This window comes from Bos indicus, chromosome X, assembly GCF_029378745.1.
Source record: "Bos indicus isolate NIAB-ARS_2022 breed Sahiwal x Tharparkar chromosome X, NIAB-ARS_B.indTharparkar_mat_pri_1.0, whole genome shotgun sequence".
Lineage (NCBI taxonomy): Eukaryota > Metazoa > Chordata > Mammalia > Artiodactyla > Bovidae > Bos > Bos indicus.
In genome coordinates, this window is record NC_091789.1 from 150400329 (window position 1) to 150415471 (window position 15143).

Genomic DNA, 15143 nt, shown 5'->3' on the forward strand with positions numbered 1-15143 from the left:
ATTGATTAAAACAGAGTAATTATGTTTTTTTCTTTTAAGGGAGCTAAACATATTTCTTTCCCTTTTCAGTGTTCAAATTTTGCAGGACATTTAGCTGTTGGGCTTCCTTGGTGGCCCAGTGGTATGAAGAAGCATGAGTCACTTGGTCGTGCCTGACTCTTTTCGACCACATGGACTGTAGCCCACCAGGCTCGTCTGTCCATGGGATTCTCCAGGCAAGCATACTGGAGTCGGTCGCCATGCCCTCCTCCAGGGGATCTTCCCAATCCAGGGATCAAACTTGGGTCTCCTACCTTGACAGGCAGGTTCTTCACCACTTAAGCACCTCCTGGGAATCCCACCCACAGCAACACCGAAAACCCCGCGCAGCCCAAAATAAATCAAAACATTTTTTTTAATGCATCTTTTTTTAAAAGAAAGTTAACACATTTATTTTAAGGAGAGAGTTCAGTGTAGCACAAATATCACACACACACAACGGACCTATCACCAAGTGGTACCCAACTTCTCTGGAAAAAAAAAAAAAATCGCGAGTCTCTGACCGGGGTGAGGGGTTGGTGGGGGGCGGGGGTGGGCTTCGAGCCAAAAAGAGACGGCCTACCTGTCGATGAAGGCCAGCGCCTCCTTGAGCATGTGCGAGGCGAGCCTCTCCAGTCTGACCGGCTGCTGAACGATCTCGTGGTTCCGCATGAGCACGCAGTTCCAGCGGCGGGTAAAGCCGTAGCTGGAGAACCAGCACACGAAGAAGAGGAGGGCCAGCAGGGCGAAGGCCAGGATCACCGGCCAGGGGACCAGGAACCAGCGGGCGCAGGTGGGGACGAGCAGGAGCAGGGGGATGAGGCCCAGCACCACCGTGGACACCCAGAGCCGGACCCTCACCCAGCGGTGCAGCTCCGGAGTGCGGAACGCCTGGCAGTCGCTCAGGAGCTCGAAGGGCATCCCGTAGAAGTAGTCGAAGCCATGGTTGAGCGGGTGGTAGCAGTGGTCGTCGCGGGACGCACAGCTCAGACCCTGGTGCCACTTTCCTGGGGGGGGGGGGGGGGGGGGGGGCGGTGGAGACACAGAGACGTTGCCATGGCAACAACGGCATCCGTCCGTTCTAGGAAGGGCGTCGCCCTCAGCAGAAAGTTCCAGCGGACACGTGGACGCCCAGGGCGGATTCATCTCAACGTATGGCAAAAACCACTGCAATATTGTAATTAGCCTCCAACTAAAATAAATTAATTTTTTTTTTTTTAAAGGGAAGTTTTGGCGGACACCCAGGGCAGATTCATGTCAACGTATGGCAAAAACCACCGCAATATTGTAATTAAATTTAATAAAATAAATATTAATTTTTTAAAATTAATTAAAAAAAAAGAAGTTATGGTGGACGTAGTATCTTGTGCTCCTTGGGACCATGGTCAGCGGTATCCGACTCGTTGTGACCCCCGTGGACTGCAGCCCAGCCAGTCTCCTCTGTCCATGGGGATTATCCAGGCAAGAATCTTGGAGCGGGTTGCCTTTGCCTCCTCCCGGGGATCTTCCCGAACCGAGGGATGGAACCCGAGTCTCCTGCATTGGCAGGTGGATTCTTTACCCCAGAGCCACCGGGGGAAGCTTTTACTAACAGGGAGAAGATTCATCATGTAGATTTATTAATTAGCCGACATCTTATTCATTACTTGGTTACAGCAGAGGCGAATTTAACCCCAGATTTGGAGGTGCCCTAGAGTGTTCCCTGAAACATGCTTTCGAAAACTCCATTCACACGATGCTACCAAGAATTTTACAGGAATGAACTACCTCTGTCATTTATGAAGGATGCAAAGTCATTCCTCTTTTTTTTTTTTGACAACATCTCTGATGACTTAATAGTCCTGCAATTCACGTTGAGAATCCTAAGAGCAGTGGCTATACCAAGCAAGCAGGCTTCGCTGGGGGCTCAGACGGTAAAGAATCCGCCTGCAAGGCAGGACATCCAGGTTTGATCCGTGGATTGGGAAGATCCCCTAAAGAAGGGAATGGCAACCCACTCCAGTATTCTTGCCTGGAGAATCCCATGGACAGAGGAGTCTGGCGGGCTACAGTCCAAGGGGTCACAAAGAGTCAGACATGATTGAGCAACTAACACACACACATACCAAGCAAGCAGCCTGTCTCCTAATTCTTTGCTCACAGAGTCTCATCTTAGAGGAATCACTCATCAGACCAGAATTCTTTGGGGTAAAGTTCCTTGGGGTCATCCTATCTCACTCATCACACACACACACCCCCATGAGGTTGTAGAATGTCAGGCGACCTAAGTCCACAGAGCAAGTATTACCTGAATTTGATCACTGCTCCAGCCTTCGGTTCTCAAGTTCAAGGGGACACCCTTAAACATTGCTACCGGTGCTACCACAAGAGTAGCACCCTTTCTGCAAAGTATTCCATTTCAGGAGCAACGAACACTCAGCATACTTACTTTGCCTTCTTGAGATCTTTGGCACAGTTGGTTTTCAATACCAAAGGCCCTAAAAATTGTCTTAAATTCCTTTCCCCCCGCCCCCGACCGTGTATCATCTCAAAGAGGTGCCAACTCTCGTGTACTCAGCCAGCCTCCCTGGGAAGGATGACCACAAGGAAAGGGAACCCGAACGAGCTAGGTTTCAAGGTCAAGGCCATACCTATGAGTCCCGTGCGGTAACCTCGATGCTGCAGGAGCTTGGCAAAGGTCGTCTCGTTGGGGGGCAGCCCGCCTGACCCTCCGAGCCAGACCACGTCACGATTCAGGTTGGAGGAGGATGCCATTCCTATGTTCACAGAAGCACAGTGGGTGAGGACCTCGGTCTCATCGTAGCGACCACATGGACTGCAGCCGGCCAGGCTCCTCTGTCTATGCAGGCAAAAATCCTGGGAGTGGGTGGCCATGCCCTCTTCCAGGGGATCTTCCCCACCCAGGGATGGAACTCACATCTCCTATGTCTCCTGCACTGCCGGGTGGATTCTTTACCCACTGAGCCACCCAATTCCAAACTAATGATGGAAAAAAAAAATTAAGTTGGGATCATGACCCTCAACTTGCTTAAGTCTACATGTTGAAACTGTGATTGGGGGTGGTGGGGAGAGAAGGAATGTGAGGCAGGGAAGAGTAGGAACTCATCAAAAGGAATCCATCATTTCCTTTCCATTTTCTCTGCCAGACTTTCTTCTCAACTGGTTCTTCTGATGTTCTAATCTCATCCCCAGAGACTGGACACATCTGCTTTCATGAAAACCCACTTTTCTTAAAAAAAAAAAAAAACAAAACTCTGCTAGCTTTAAGACACAAGGAGCCTCCTGGGGGCTCTTACTATGAGTTTCTGGAAAAGGGCACGTTCAAGGTCATCTGGAAGTTGCCCACCAGGGGATCAAACCATGTCACTTATATGCACACTGGTGTGGATGCGGGAGTTGGACTGTGAAGAAGGCTAAGTGCCGAAGAATTGATGCTTTTGAACTGTGGTGTTGGAGAAGACTCTTGAGAGTCCCTTGGACTGCAAGGAGATCCAACCAGTCCATTCTGAAGGAGACCAGCCCTGGGATTTCTTTGGAGGGAATGATGCTGAAACTGAAACTCCAGTACTTTGGCCACCTCATGCGAAGAGTTGACTCATTGGAAAAGACTCTGATGCTGGGAGGGATTGGGGGCAAGAGGAGAAGGTGAGGACAGAGGATGAGATGGCTGGATGGCATCACTGACTCGATGGACGTGAGTCTGAGTGAACTCCAGGAGTTGGTGATGGACAGGGAGGCCTGGCGTGCTGCAATTCATGGGGTTGCAAAGAGTCGGACACAACTGAGTGACTGAACTGAACTGAAGAAGGCTTAGTGGCCCCTGGCCAAGACACACACCTCTTTCAGATATCCAGCTATAGGAACACAACCCCCGTGTGAATTTGGATTTTTAACGTTTCCAAGTGACCTTTGGAGAGTTTGCATGAAGAGTTGCAGGAGACCTCCCTGACAGTCCAGTGGCTAAGACTCCATGTTTCCCCTTGCAGTGTGGGGATGGGGGCAGTGGGGGGAGGGACGGTGTGGGGGGAGGGTCATGGGTTCGACCCCTGGTCAGGGAACTGGAACCCCCAGGAGAGAACTAACAGTTCGCGTGTCGCAATGAAAAGCCCCGCCTGCCGCAGGGAAGATGCAGGATCCTGCTTGCTGCCCCTAAGACCTAGAGCAATCCAACGCTAAACAAAAAAGACCCCCCCCTTTTTTTTTTTAAAGAGACCGGCCGCTGTCCCTTTCCCGTGCCCCACCTGATCTGACGGGGTAGCGGCCGGTCAGGAAGGCGGCCCTGCTCGGGGTACACATGGAGGCGGCCGCCAAGTGCTGGGTGAGCCTCACGCCCTCGCTGGCCAGCCGGTCGATGTTGGGCGTGCTGCAGACAGAGGGAGAAGTCGGCCGGCGAGTTTCTGAATCCCTCCGCCCCACAAAGCGAGCAAGATTCAGAGGCATCCTGTCTGGGAAGTCACCCTGACTCTGTTTCCAGTCCACCTGAAAGACGTCCTTTTTTACACATCAATCCACCGATCTACTCCATCCCTGGTTAGACACAGATGGGAACCAGAGAACCAAACAACGCATCTCCAGGCGAGATGATGACAGTCCAATACAGCGCATCGTCAGATATCATCAGGTGAAAAGCGAAAGTGTTAGCCACTCAGTCGTGTCCGACTCTCAGAGACCAAGTGGACTGCAGCCCACCAGACTCCTCTGTCTGTGGGATGCTCCAGGCAAGAAGTCTGGAGTGGGTTGTCATTTCCTCGTCCAGGGGATCTTCCCCACCCAGGGATCAAACCGTATCTCCTGCGTTGGCAGGTGGGTTCTTTACTGCTGAGCCACCCGGGAAGCCCCCACACTAAGCTGAGAATGAAGCCAAAGGCTCTCCTGATGTTTTGCAGCTTTCATAAGACAAAGCCTTCTGCTGTTCTGACGGAAACCTGCTCCCTGAAGGTCATTCTCCTCCAACACAAGAGACGTGGCTGGCGGGGCACGGCCATCCACAGGGACTTTCTTTCTTTTTTCCTTTTCTGTTCCTTTCATTTATTGATTTACCTGATGGTTTCTTTACCTCACTGAGTTATTCCCGTAGCAGCATAAATCTCCCACCCCAAGGTCATCCGCCATCAAGAGGACGATGTTGGGCCTGGAGTTCCTGGTGACGAACATGCCCTGAAGGGTCCCAAAGAAGCACCACAGGGATGCTGACAGCCAGCAGTGCCTGGAAGGGGTGGCGGGGGGCGAGGGGGAAGAAAAAAGAAAGAAAAAGCTCAAACAGAAGCAACTGATGGGGAGGGAGGTGGGAAGGGGGTTCAGGATGGGGAACACATGTACACCCATGGCTGATTCATGTCAATGTATGGCAAAACCCACTACAATATTGTAATTAGCCTCCAATTAAAAAAATTAATTAAAAAAAAACCCCACCCAGAAGCCATCAGTTCAATTTTGCTTTGCAGGTAACTTAAAACTTCCCTGGTGGCTCAGACGGTAGAGCGTCTGCCTGCAATGCGGGAGACCCGGGTTCGATTCCTGGGTCGGGAAGATCCCCTGGAGAAGGAAATGGCAATCAACTCCAGCACTCTTGCCTGGAAAATCCCATGGATGGAGGAGCCTGATAGGCTACAGTCCATGGGGTCGCAAAGAGTCGGACACGACTGAGCGACTTCACTTCACTTTAACTTAAAACAGGAACTGAGGCTTCCCCAGTGGCTCAGCGGTAGAGAATCCACCCACAGTGTAGGAGACGCTGGAGATGTGGGTTGGATCCCTGGGTCGGGAAGATCCCCCTGCAGGAGGAAATGGCAACCCACTCCAGTGTTCTGACTGGCTTCCCTGGTGGCTCAGATGGTAAAGAATCTGCCTCCAACGCAGAAGACCCGGATTCAATCCCTGCGTCAAAAAGATCCCCCAGAGAAGGGAATGGCAACCCACTCCAGTGTTCTTGCCTGGAGAATCCCATGGACAGAGTAGCCTGGGGTGGGGGTGGGGGGTGCATGGCTACAGTCCATGGGGTCGCAGAGTCGGACACAACTGAGCACCTATGCAAAATAGGAATTCATAGGGAGGTCCCTGGTGACTTACTGGTTAAGATTCCCGGCTTTCAATGCCACGGCCTGGGTTTAATCCCTGGTTGGGAAACTGAGATCCTGCAAGCGGTAGGTACAGTGTGATCAAAAGCTAAATAAATAGGAAATAATGGTATTTCTACAGTGTCCCTGGAGCTGCCTTACTCAGAAACCACACAAAAACATTTTAGGCCATGATTTATGTTAATCAGATCTGTGTGTGTGGGTGTACTCTGCGACCCCGTGGGCTGTAGCCCGCCAGGCTCCTCCGTCCATGGGATTCCCTAGGCAAGAACACTGGAGTGCGTTGCCATGCCCTCCTCCAGGGGATCTTCCCGATCCAGGGATCGAACCGGAGTCTCACGCCTCTTCCGCATCGTCAGGGAGATTCTTTACCACTAGCCCCACCTGGGAAGCCCTGAGGTCTTACAGTTTACAAATAAATTTTATATGCATTGTGACATTAAATTCCTCATAATTTTCCAACTGCGTTAGTGACAGGAGGCCTCTGAAATAAGAACAGAGGTTTAAGAAAAAAGCCTAACAACTTAATTTCTTAGTATAAACAAAATGGAAAATCAGAGGTTGATAGCCAGCTCATCAGGCTTGCTTTTCTTTCATGCTCAACTGTATGTTTTAATACACTTTATAACTTCATAACTTTGCTTTCAGCCACACAGATGGGAAAGCAGAGACTGTACTAACTTCTTGGCTCTGAGCCCAGGAATAAATGATGAAAAACTGGTTTTTCAGGGTGAACTGCATGTGTGCACATAACATGACTCTTCCTTTTCCTTCATCAGAAAAGTATGTCTGTAAAAGAAATCAGGTGGGGGAGCTCAGCTGCCAGAAATAATAATAAATGCTAGGAATTCCTCTAACGTTTGAAAAATGAAATTTAACATATCTATATATGCTATTAAATTTTGGACTGTGGAGTCATCCATGTGTTAGCAGCTCAGTTGTGGCCAACTCTCTGCGACCCCGTGGACTGTAGCCCCGCCAGGCTCCTCTGTCTGTGGGATTCTCCAGGCAAAAGTACTGGAGTGGGTTGCCATTTCCTCCTCCAGGGGATCTTCCCGACCCAGGGATCGAACTTGTCTCTCTTACATCTCCTGCATTGGCAGGCGGGTTCTTTACCACGAATGCCACCTGGGAAGCCCCGGACCACAGACGACCCTCCTTAAAAATCCTTAAGGGTGGTTCACAATGTTTGCTGCTCTGCTGTTTCCATCTCTAAAAGGTCTTGCCTCTCACCCCGTGAATTTCCAAACACGCTCTCATTCCTACCAAGTTAGTACGGTGGTGGTGATGGTTTAGCTGCTAAGTCGAGTCCAACTCTTTGCAACCCCCATGGAGTGTAGCCCACCAGGCTCCTCTGTCCATGGGATTTCTCAGGCAAGAACACTGGAGCTTCCCTGGTGGCGCAGACAGTAAAGCGTCTGCCTGCAATGCAGCAGACCCGGGTTTGATCCCTCGGTTGGGAAGATTCCCCTGGAGAAGGAAGTGGCAGCCCACTCGAGTATTCTTGCCTGGACAATCCCACGGACAGAGGAGCCTGGTGGACTACAGTCCATGGGGTCACAGAGAGTCGGACATGACTGAGGGACTTAACTTTAACACTGGAGTCGGTTGCCATTTCCCTCTCCAGGGATCAAGCCCACATCTCTTGCATTGGCGGGTGGATATTTTACCGATTGAGCCGCCAGGCAAGCCCCTTAGAAAACCCTTCTATTTGACTCCACCAACCCCTACAGCACCCACCACTCTCCCCACTGCGCTTATCACGTATAAACAGACAAAACATCCACAGGATTGAGGAAGACTTGGACAAAGCACCCTTCTCTCTAGAGACAGAAAATAATGAAGGTTTATAAGTTTTCCTACTTACCAGCCACAGAACGGCTGCTTCATGGCTTCTTACTGTTACCTAGAAGAGAAACAGATAAAGGATGAACTTCTGCAAAGCGGTTATTTTTCTTATAACTAGGCAGTTACGCTCCGAAGTGCAAAGGAGCCTGTTTTGTCTTTTTTACAGCGACCCACTGAAAAGACCCTGATGCTGGGAAAGATTGACGGCGGGAGGAGAAGGGGACGAAAGAGGAGGAGATGGCTGGATGGCATCACCGACTCGACGGACGTGAGTTTGAGAAAACTCCGGGAGATGGTGATGGACAGGGAGGCCTGGCGAGCTGTGATTCATGGGGTCTCAGAGAGTCTCACACGACTTGGTGACGGGATGAAAACAACCGCTGAATTCTTTATACTGAATTGCACACAAATGATGTCGGTGCAGACAGAACATGGCAGCGTCGTGCACGATCCCTTCATTTGCGGCTCACTCCGATGGCATAGTTCCCACCCTTTATGTAGGTGCAACAACCAAAACTCTTCATTCTGAGGGTCCTGAGCAATCAAGGTGAAGGACTACAATAAAACGTCTGATACGCATTTTTAAGGACTGTATTAATTGTCTTCTAGCGTCCTGAGACCTTTGAGAACGAAAAGCAATGTTAAATCAGACCACACTCTCCTGGGTTGTTGGAAGAAGGTGTTGCTGCCCCTTAGATATCTAACCCAGACATTGCATTTTTCATGTGACTGATTTTTTTTTTCAACATTCTAAGCCCTGCGTCTTTTTTCCCCCAACGACTGTGGGCAGGAGGACAAGGGGACCACAGAGGATGAGATGGCTGGATGGCATCACCGACTTGATGGACATGAGTTTGGGAGAACTCTGGGAGTTGGTGATGGACAGGGAGGCCTAGTGTGCTGCAGTTCATGGGGTTGCAAAGAGTCAGACGTGACTGAGCGACTGAACTGAACTGAACGATAAAGTAAAGATATACTTTCATTAGAGCATATTTTATTGCAATTTCCTGAGGAGTGTAGATGAGGTTTTTTTTGTTTTTGTTTTTTTTGTTTTTGTTTTTTTAAAGTAGCATAGCTTCTTTCTGGTTTTCATTTGCAACTCTAAATTATAGGTTTCAGGGCAAGGGGGAGGATGTGGGCACAAAGATTCAGGTCTAATTTAAATACGTGTGCTCAGTCGTGTCTGACTCTTTGCAACCTCATCGACTGTAGCTCACCAGCATTCTCTGTCCATGGGATTCTCCAAGCAGGAATACTTGTGTGGGTGGCCACGTCCTTCTCCAGGGGATTTTCCCGACCCAACGATCGAACCCAGGTCTCCCGCATTGCAGGCAGATTCTTTACCATCCGAGCCACCAGTTCAGTTTAGTTCAGTCGCTCAGTCGTGTCCGACTCTTTGTGACCCCATGGGCCACATCACGCCAGGCTTCCCTGTCCATCACCAACTCCCAGAGCTTACTCAGACTCATGTCCATTGAGTCGGTGATACCATCCAACCATCTCATCTTCTGTCGTCCCCTTGTCCTCCCACCTTCAATCTTTCCCAACATCAGGGTCTTTTCAAATGAGTCAGTTTTTTGCATCAGGTGGCCAAAATATTGGAGTTTCAGCTTCAGCATCAGTCCTTCCAATGAACACTCAGGACTAATGTCCTTTAGGATGGACTGGTTGGATCTCCTTGCACTCCAAGGGACTCTCAAGAATCTTCTTGAACACCACAGCCGGGAAGCCCTCTAACTTAAATCATCGGTTCCATTCTAAATACTCTTCACCAGTTAGTAGTAACGACTTCCTTTACGGCTCAGTCACCTTCTGAATGTCACACAATAAAAAGATGAGAAAGACACCCTGTGGTTCGTAGACAAGAACGCCAATAAAAGAACTTTCTCAAGTAACACCAGCAACAAAACCCTTCAATGTGGAGCCTCTAAAATAAAGGTCACCCATGAGCAGGCAACCGCCCAGGAAGTGTTTGTGTGAGACCTACTGTGTGCTCCTCTACGAAGGAAGATGGTTGAGCATGGTGGACCACCCATGCCTCTCACCTTGAAGAGTGCACGGATCACCAGTGTAGACCTGGGGGTTATGGCGGCCAGACTCATTTCCCACAGACCAGCGTGTGGGGCAGCTGTAATTAGGGCCGTTTTATGAGAGTCCCAACAATGATACAGCCTGGTATCCCCTTGCCTTGGGATGCTTTAAATTCCCCGTGTCAACGAGGTTCTGTCAGCTGAGCACCCACCCCACAGACCAAATGACAGGTAGTAAAGATTAATGACTCTGCCAAAAAGTTTATAGGGTTTTCTCAACCCCAAGGCATTGCTACACAGGGCTTCCCACTGGGTCCTCAAAATACCTTCCCCGGCTCGCCTCGAGGGGTTAATGATAGCTGCTCTGTTTTATGGGAGAGGGGCCTGGGGAATCACAGGGTTGAAAAGACTTTTGACGAGGCTGGTAAATTGAAGATCAGCGTGCGGTGTGAGGTGTCTGAGGCAATCCTGTGGGTGTCTGTGTGTGTGTGCATCCAATTCCTAGGGCCATCTTGCCACCTTTGACCTCCAGTAAGGATCTCCAAAGGATTGATGGTTTTGAACTGTGGTGTTGGAGAAGACCATTGCGAGTCCCTTGGACTGCGAGGAGATCCAACCAGTCCATCCTAAAGGAGATCAGTCCTGAATAACCATTGGGAGGGCTGATGCTGAAGCTGAAACTCCAATCCTTTGGCCACCTGATGTGAAGAGCTGACTCGTTGGAAAAGACCCTGATGCTGGGGAAGATTGAGGACAGGAGGAGAAGGGGACGACAGAGGATGAGATGGTTGGATGGCATCACTGACTCAACGGACATGAGTTTGAGTGAACTCTGGGAGCTGGTGATGGACAGGGAGGCCTGGTGTGCTGCAGTCCATGGGGTCGCAAAGAGTTGGACGTGACTGAGTGACTGAACTGAACAGCATCAAAGACCCAATGTATCGAAAATAAATAAGTAATAAAAAAAAAACAATTATAATCGGTGGTTGTAGGCAACACTGCAAAGTCCTTCCTAATAGGCAAGGAACAAAATCTATTTGTTAAATAGACAGGAAGGAAACTTGTCTTCACGATTTAAGGGAATGTCTGTTGCCTCAAAATACTGTGCTTATCAACTCCAGATTTTAATAAATATGAAAAAGATCCTGTCCAGCAAGAAGCTGCTGCAATTAAGCCTGTATTCCTCACCCCACCCCACCTCGATAGCCTGCTACTTTTTTCAAATTTTAACACAGAATGTTATTAAAGGTAGGTACATGGGCAAGAGGCAATTGGACTTCAGATCTATAAATGCATGAAGCCGACAAGCTGAACATGTCAGTCTCTCAGTTGTGTCTGACTCTTTGCGACCCCATGGACTGTAGCCCACCAGGCTCCTCTGTCCATGTGATTCTCCAGGCAAGAATACTGGAGTGGGTTGCCATGCCCTTCTCCAGGAGACCTTCCCCAACCTAGGGATCGAACCCAGGTCTCCCGCAGGCAGATTCTTTACCATCTGAGCCACCAAGAAAGGCTCAAGCAGCTTGACACATCACACACAAATATAGTCTTATAAAACCATCGTTCTCTTTCAGCAGTCTTTAAAGAGGTGTTCAAAGTCACCTCCTTCATTAAGAGCACCCCTGAAAAAATTACTAAATGCGTAAACTCCATTACAGAAAAATAGGATTGCACCCCTGTATCTACCCACAGGTGAATGACTCAGTCAACTCTGGTGAAGCCAGAAATTCTTAGAATGCGTAGTACTCAGATATTACCTTTTTTTTTTAAGGAGCAAACCATTCATAGAGATAACAGTATTGATGGATTGAAAGATAAATACGCTGGGTGAAAGAAGTCAGAGAAAGTAGTGTATATTAATGATCCCGTATCTACACACGTTTAAAATTGCAGAAGATGTGAAGGGCAGAGCGAGATGGAGAGAGACAGAGAGGTGGAGAGAGGAAAGAGAGAGACTGAGAGATGGAGACACAAAATTAGAGAGAGAGAGAAGACAGACAGAGAATGTGATGAAACTAACACTCAAGTCTCTCCCCTCTCCCTTGACCAGACAAAAATATGAGCATCCCCCAAGCTGAAGTATCGTAGAGTTAAACTGTTTTACTCACTTGAGACGACTTGTTACCCCCGAAGCTCCTTGCATTTGTGAACGCCGCTCCTGCAAGTCCAAATTCCTCTCTCGGCCCCGAGCTCCTGTCCTCATGATTATAATTAAACACATATTAAGTGCCCAGGCTGGGCTTTGCTCAAATCCGCCAATTAGTTTTATATCTAAACATGACCTGTGGAGACTGCTGCGAACATAGTTATTTACGGAAGCAATCAGGCATCGTTGACCTTCAAGTGGTGCTGCTATTCAGTCCCTTAGTCCTGTCCAACTCTTTGCGACACCATGGGCTGTAGCCCGCAGGGGTCCTCTGTCTGTAGGGATTCGCCAGGCAAGAATACTGGAGGGGGTTGCCATTTCCTCCTCGAGGGGAATCTTCCTGACCCAGGGATCGAACCTCTGTCTTTTTCACTGCAGGAGATTCTTTCCCACTGAGCCACCAGGGAAGCCCTTTGCATGGTACCAAACATACACAGCTAAGAAAGTGGAATTCAGCACACTGAATTTTTTTTTTTTTTTTTTTCGTAAAACTTAAGCAAGGACTCCAGCCAGACGTTCAAAGCAGGGAGGAGAGGGCAGATGTGTAATAAGGAGAGCTTCGGCCTCTTCCGGTCCTCAAGCATCTTGTGGACCTTTCTTGGCTCTGTGGATGCTGAGTGCCCCGGGCTGCAATACATAGACGGTGGTTTCACGGCACCCAGACACCCTTTCTGCTAGGGTCAGCCACACATCCCTCTAGGAATGCCATCACTGCACTTACTCCTGGGCATCTCCAGCCTTGCTCAAAGTCTTATTATGTTGGTGACACAGAGGATGAGATGGTTGGATGGCATCACCGACTCGACAGACATGAGTTTGAGCAAGCTCCGGGAGTTGGTGATGGACAGGGAGTCCTGGGATGTTCGGTCCATGGGGTCGCAAAGAGTCAGACCCGACAGCGACTGAACTGAACCGATGTTGGTGAGAAGCCAGGGGTTAGGGAAAGAAGAGATGCTCATGTGAGGAGGCTTCAAAAGTCTTGATCGTGCTGAATTGCCCAGCTTTTCATACAGGGTCTGTTCCTTCCCTCTTCTGCATTTTCTGTAAAATCTATTTATTTTTAATTGAAAGATAACTGCTTTATAGTTGCATTGGTTTCTACCAGACATCCACATGAATCGGCCATAGGTTTACCAAGGTCCCCTCCCACTTGAACCCCTCCCTCCCACCTCCGTCCCCATCCCACCCCTCTAGGTTGTCCCAGAGCCGGGCTTTGAGTTCCCTGAGTCACACAGCAAATTCCCACTGGCTGTCTATGTTACATATAGTGATGTATGCATTTTCCATGTTACTCTCTCCATACCTCCCACCCTCTCCTTCTCCTCCCAGCCACCCACAGTGGCCCTAAGTCTGTTCTCCGTGTCTACATCTCCATTGCTACCCTGCAAATAGATTCATCAGTACCATCTTTATATATATATACATGTATATGCCATATATACGCATTCAGTTCAGTTCAGTTCAGTTCAGTCGCTCAGTCATGTCCGACTCTTTGCGACCCCATGAATCGAAGCACGCCAGGGCTCCCTGTCCATCACCAAATCCCAGAGTTCACTCAGACTCAATGATAATTGTCTTTCTGTTTCTGACTTACTTTACTCTGTATAATAGGCTCTACGTTCATCCATCTTATTAGGACTGACTCAAATGCGTCCCTGTTCATGGCTGAGTAATATTCCACTGTATACATGTAGCACAGCTTCTTTATCCATTCACTTTCCGATGGACATCTAGGTTGCTTCCATGCCCTGCTGCTGCTGCTAAGTCACTTCAGTCGTGTCCGACTCTGAGCTATCATAAGTAGAACCTTCAGTCTTCTGGATTTTTGACCCTGAGGTAGAAGTTCCTTTTATTTTTATATTGATGTTTGTTTTTCAACTGCTGGGGAGAAAATTTGTATCTGCTGATGAAGATTAGATTTGAGTCCCTTCGTGGGAAAGATGGGCTTCCCTGGTGGCTCAGCTGGTAAAGAGTCCCCTGCAATGTGGGAAATCCCTGGGTTCGATCCCTGGGTTGGGAAGATCCCCTGGAGAAGGGAAAGGCCACCCACTCCAGTATTCTGTCCTAGAGAATTCCATGGACAGCCCATGGAATCGCCAAGAGTCAGACAGGACTGACCGGCTTTCACACTCGCACACTCACTGACACTGGGAAAGATGTCCTGACATGTTTATTTTAAAAAGTAAAAAATGAAAGTGTTAGTCATTCAGCTGTGTCCAACGCTTTGCGACCCCATGGACTGTAGCCCGCCAGGCTCTTCTGTCCATGGGATTCTCCAGGCAAGAATACTGGAGTGGGTTGCCATTTCCTTCTCCAGGGGATCTTCCTGACCCAGGGATTGAACCCAGGTCTCGTGCATTGCAGGCAGATTCTTTAGCATCTGAGCCACCGGAGAAGCCTAAGTTTACAAAAGGAGGGAGTCAAATTCAATCTGTTCTCTCCAGGGAGGTTAAGTGGACAAGCTCAGGTTAAGCACTGCTGTGGGTCACACCATGTACTAGAAATGGAATTTGGGGCAGGTTGCAAACTCTATTTTTATCTGCTCTAAAATATATGTTTTTATCCTCAGCTTATTTTTTTCATTTTTTTTTTTTTTTTACTGAAAAATATACCTAACAAAAAACCTCCCAGGAGTCTCAGTGGTAAAGAATCTGCCTGCCAATGCAAGAGACATGGGTTCGATCCCTGGGCCAGGAAGATCCCCTGGAGAAGGAAATGGCGACCCTCTCCAGTATGCTTGCCTGGAGAATCCCCATGGACAGAGGAGCATGGGGGGCTGCAGTCCACGGGGTCACAAAGAGTCAGACACGACTGAGCGACTAAACACCACACCACATATTCCACTACATGGATAGATTTCTAAATTAACTACAAATGCATCAAAGACCTTAAACAGTTGCCTTCAATATACAAAACTCTTACAAGAAAACAGAGGGTTAAATCTTCATGACTTTTGATTCGGTGATTCCCTAGCTATAACATCAAGCCTGAATATTCATTGGAAGGACTGATGCTGAAGCTGAA

General features: G+C 48.8%; 1 protein-coding gene across 1 annotated transcript in view; it reads right to left on the reverse strand.

Annotated features, from left to right (window-relative positions):
- ARSH (arylsulfatase family member H) overlaps positions 1-15143 on the reverse strand; it is a 58942-nt gene that overhangs the window by 15787 nt on the left and 28012 nt on the right. The window contains exons 2-6 of the mRNA XM_070783985.1: positions 7963-8001; positions 5075-5224; positions 4260-4381; positions 2649-2774; positions 602-1025 (exon numbers count right to left, since the gene is read on the reverse strand). Coding sequence (XP_070640086.1) covers positions 602-1025; positions 2649-2774; positions 4260-4381; positions 5075-5224; positions 7963-7985 — 845 coding nt within the window. The 5' untranslated portion in view covers positions 7986-8001. The remainder of the gene's footprint in view (positions 1-601; positions 1026-2648; positions 2775-4259; positions 4382-5074; positions 5225-7962; positions 8002-15143) is intronic.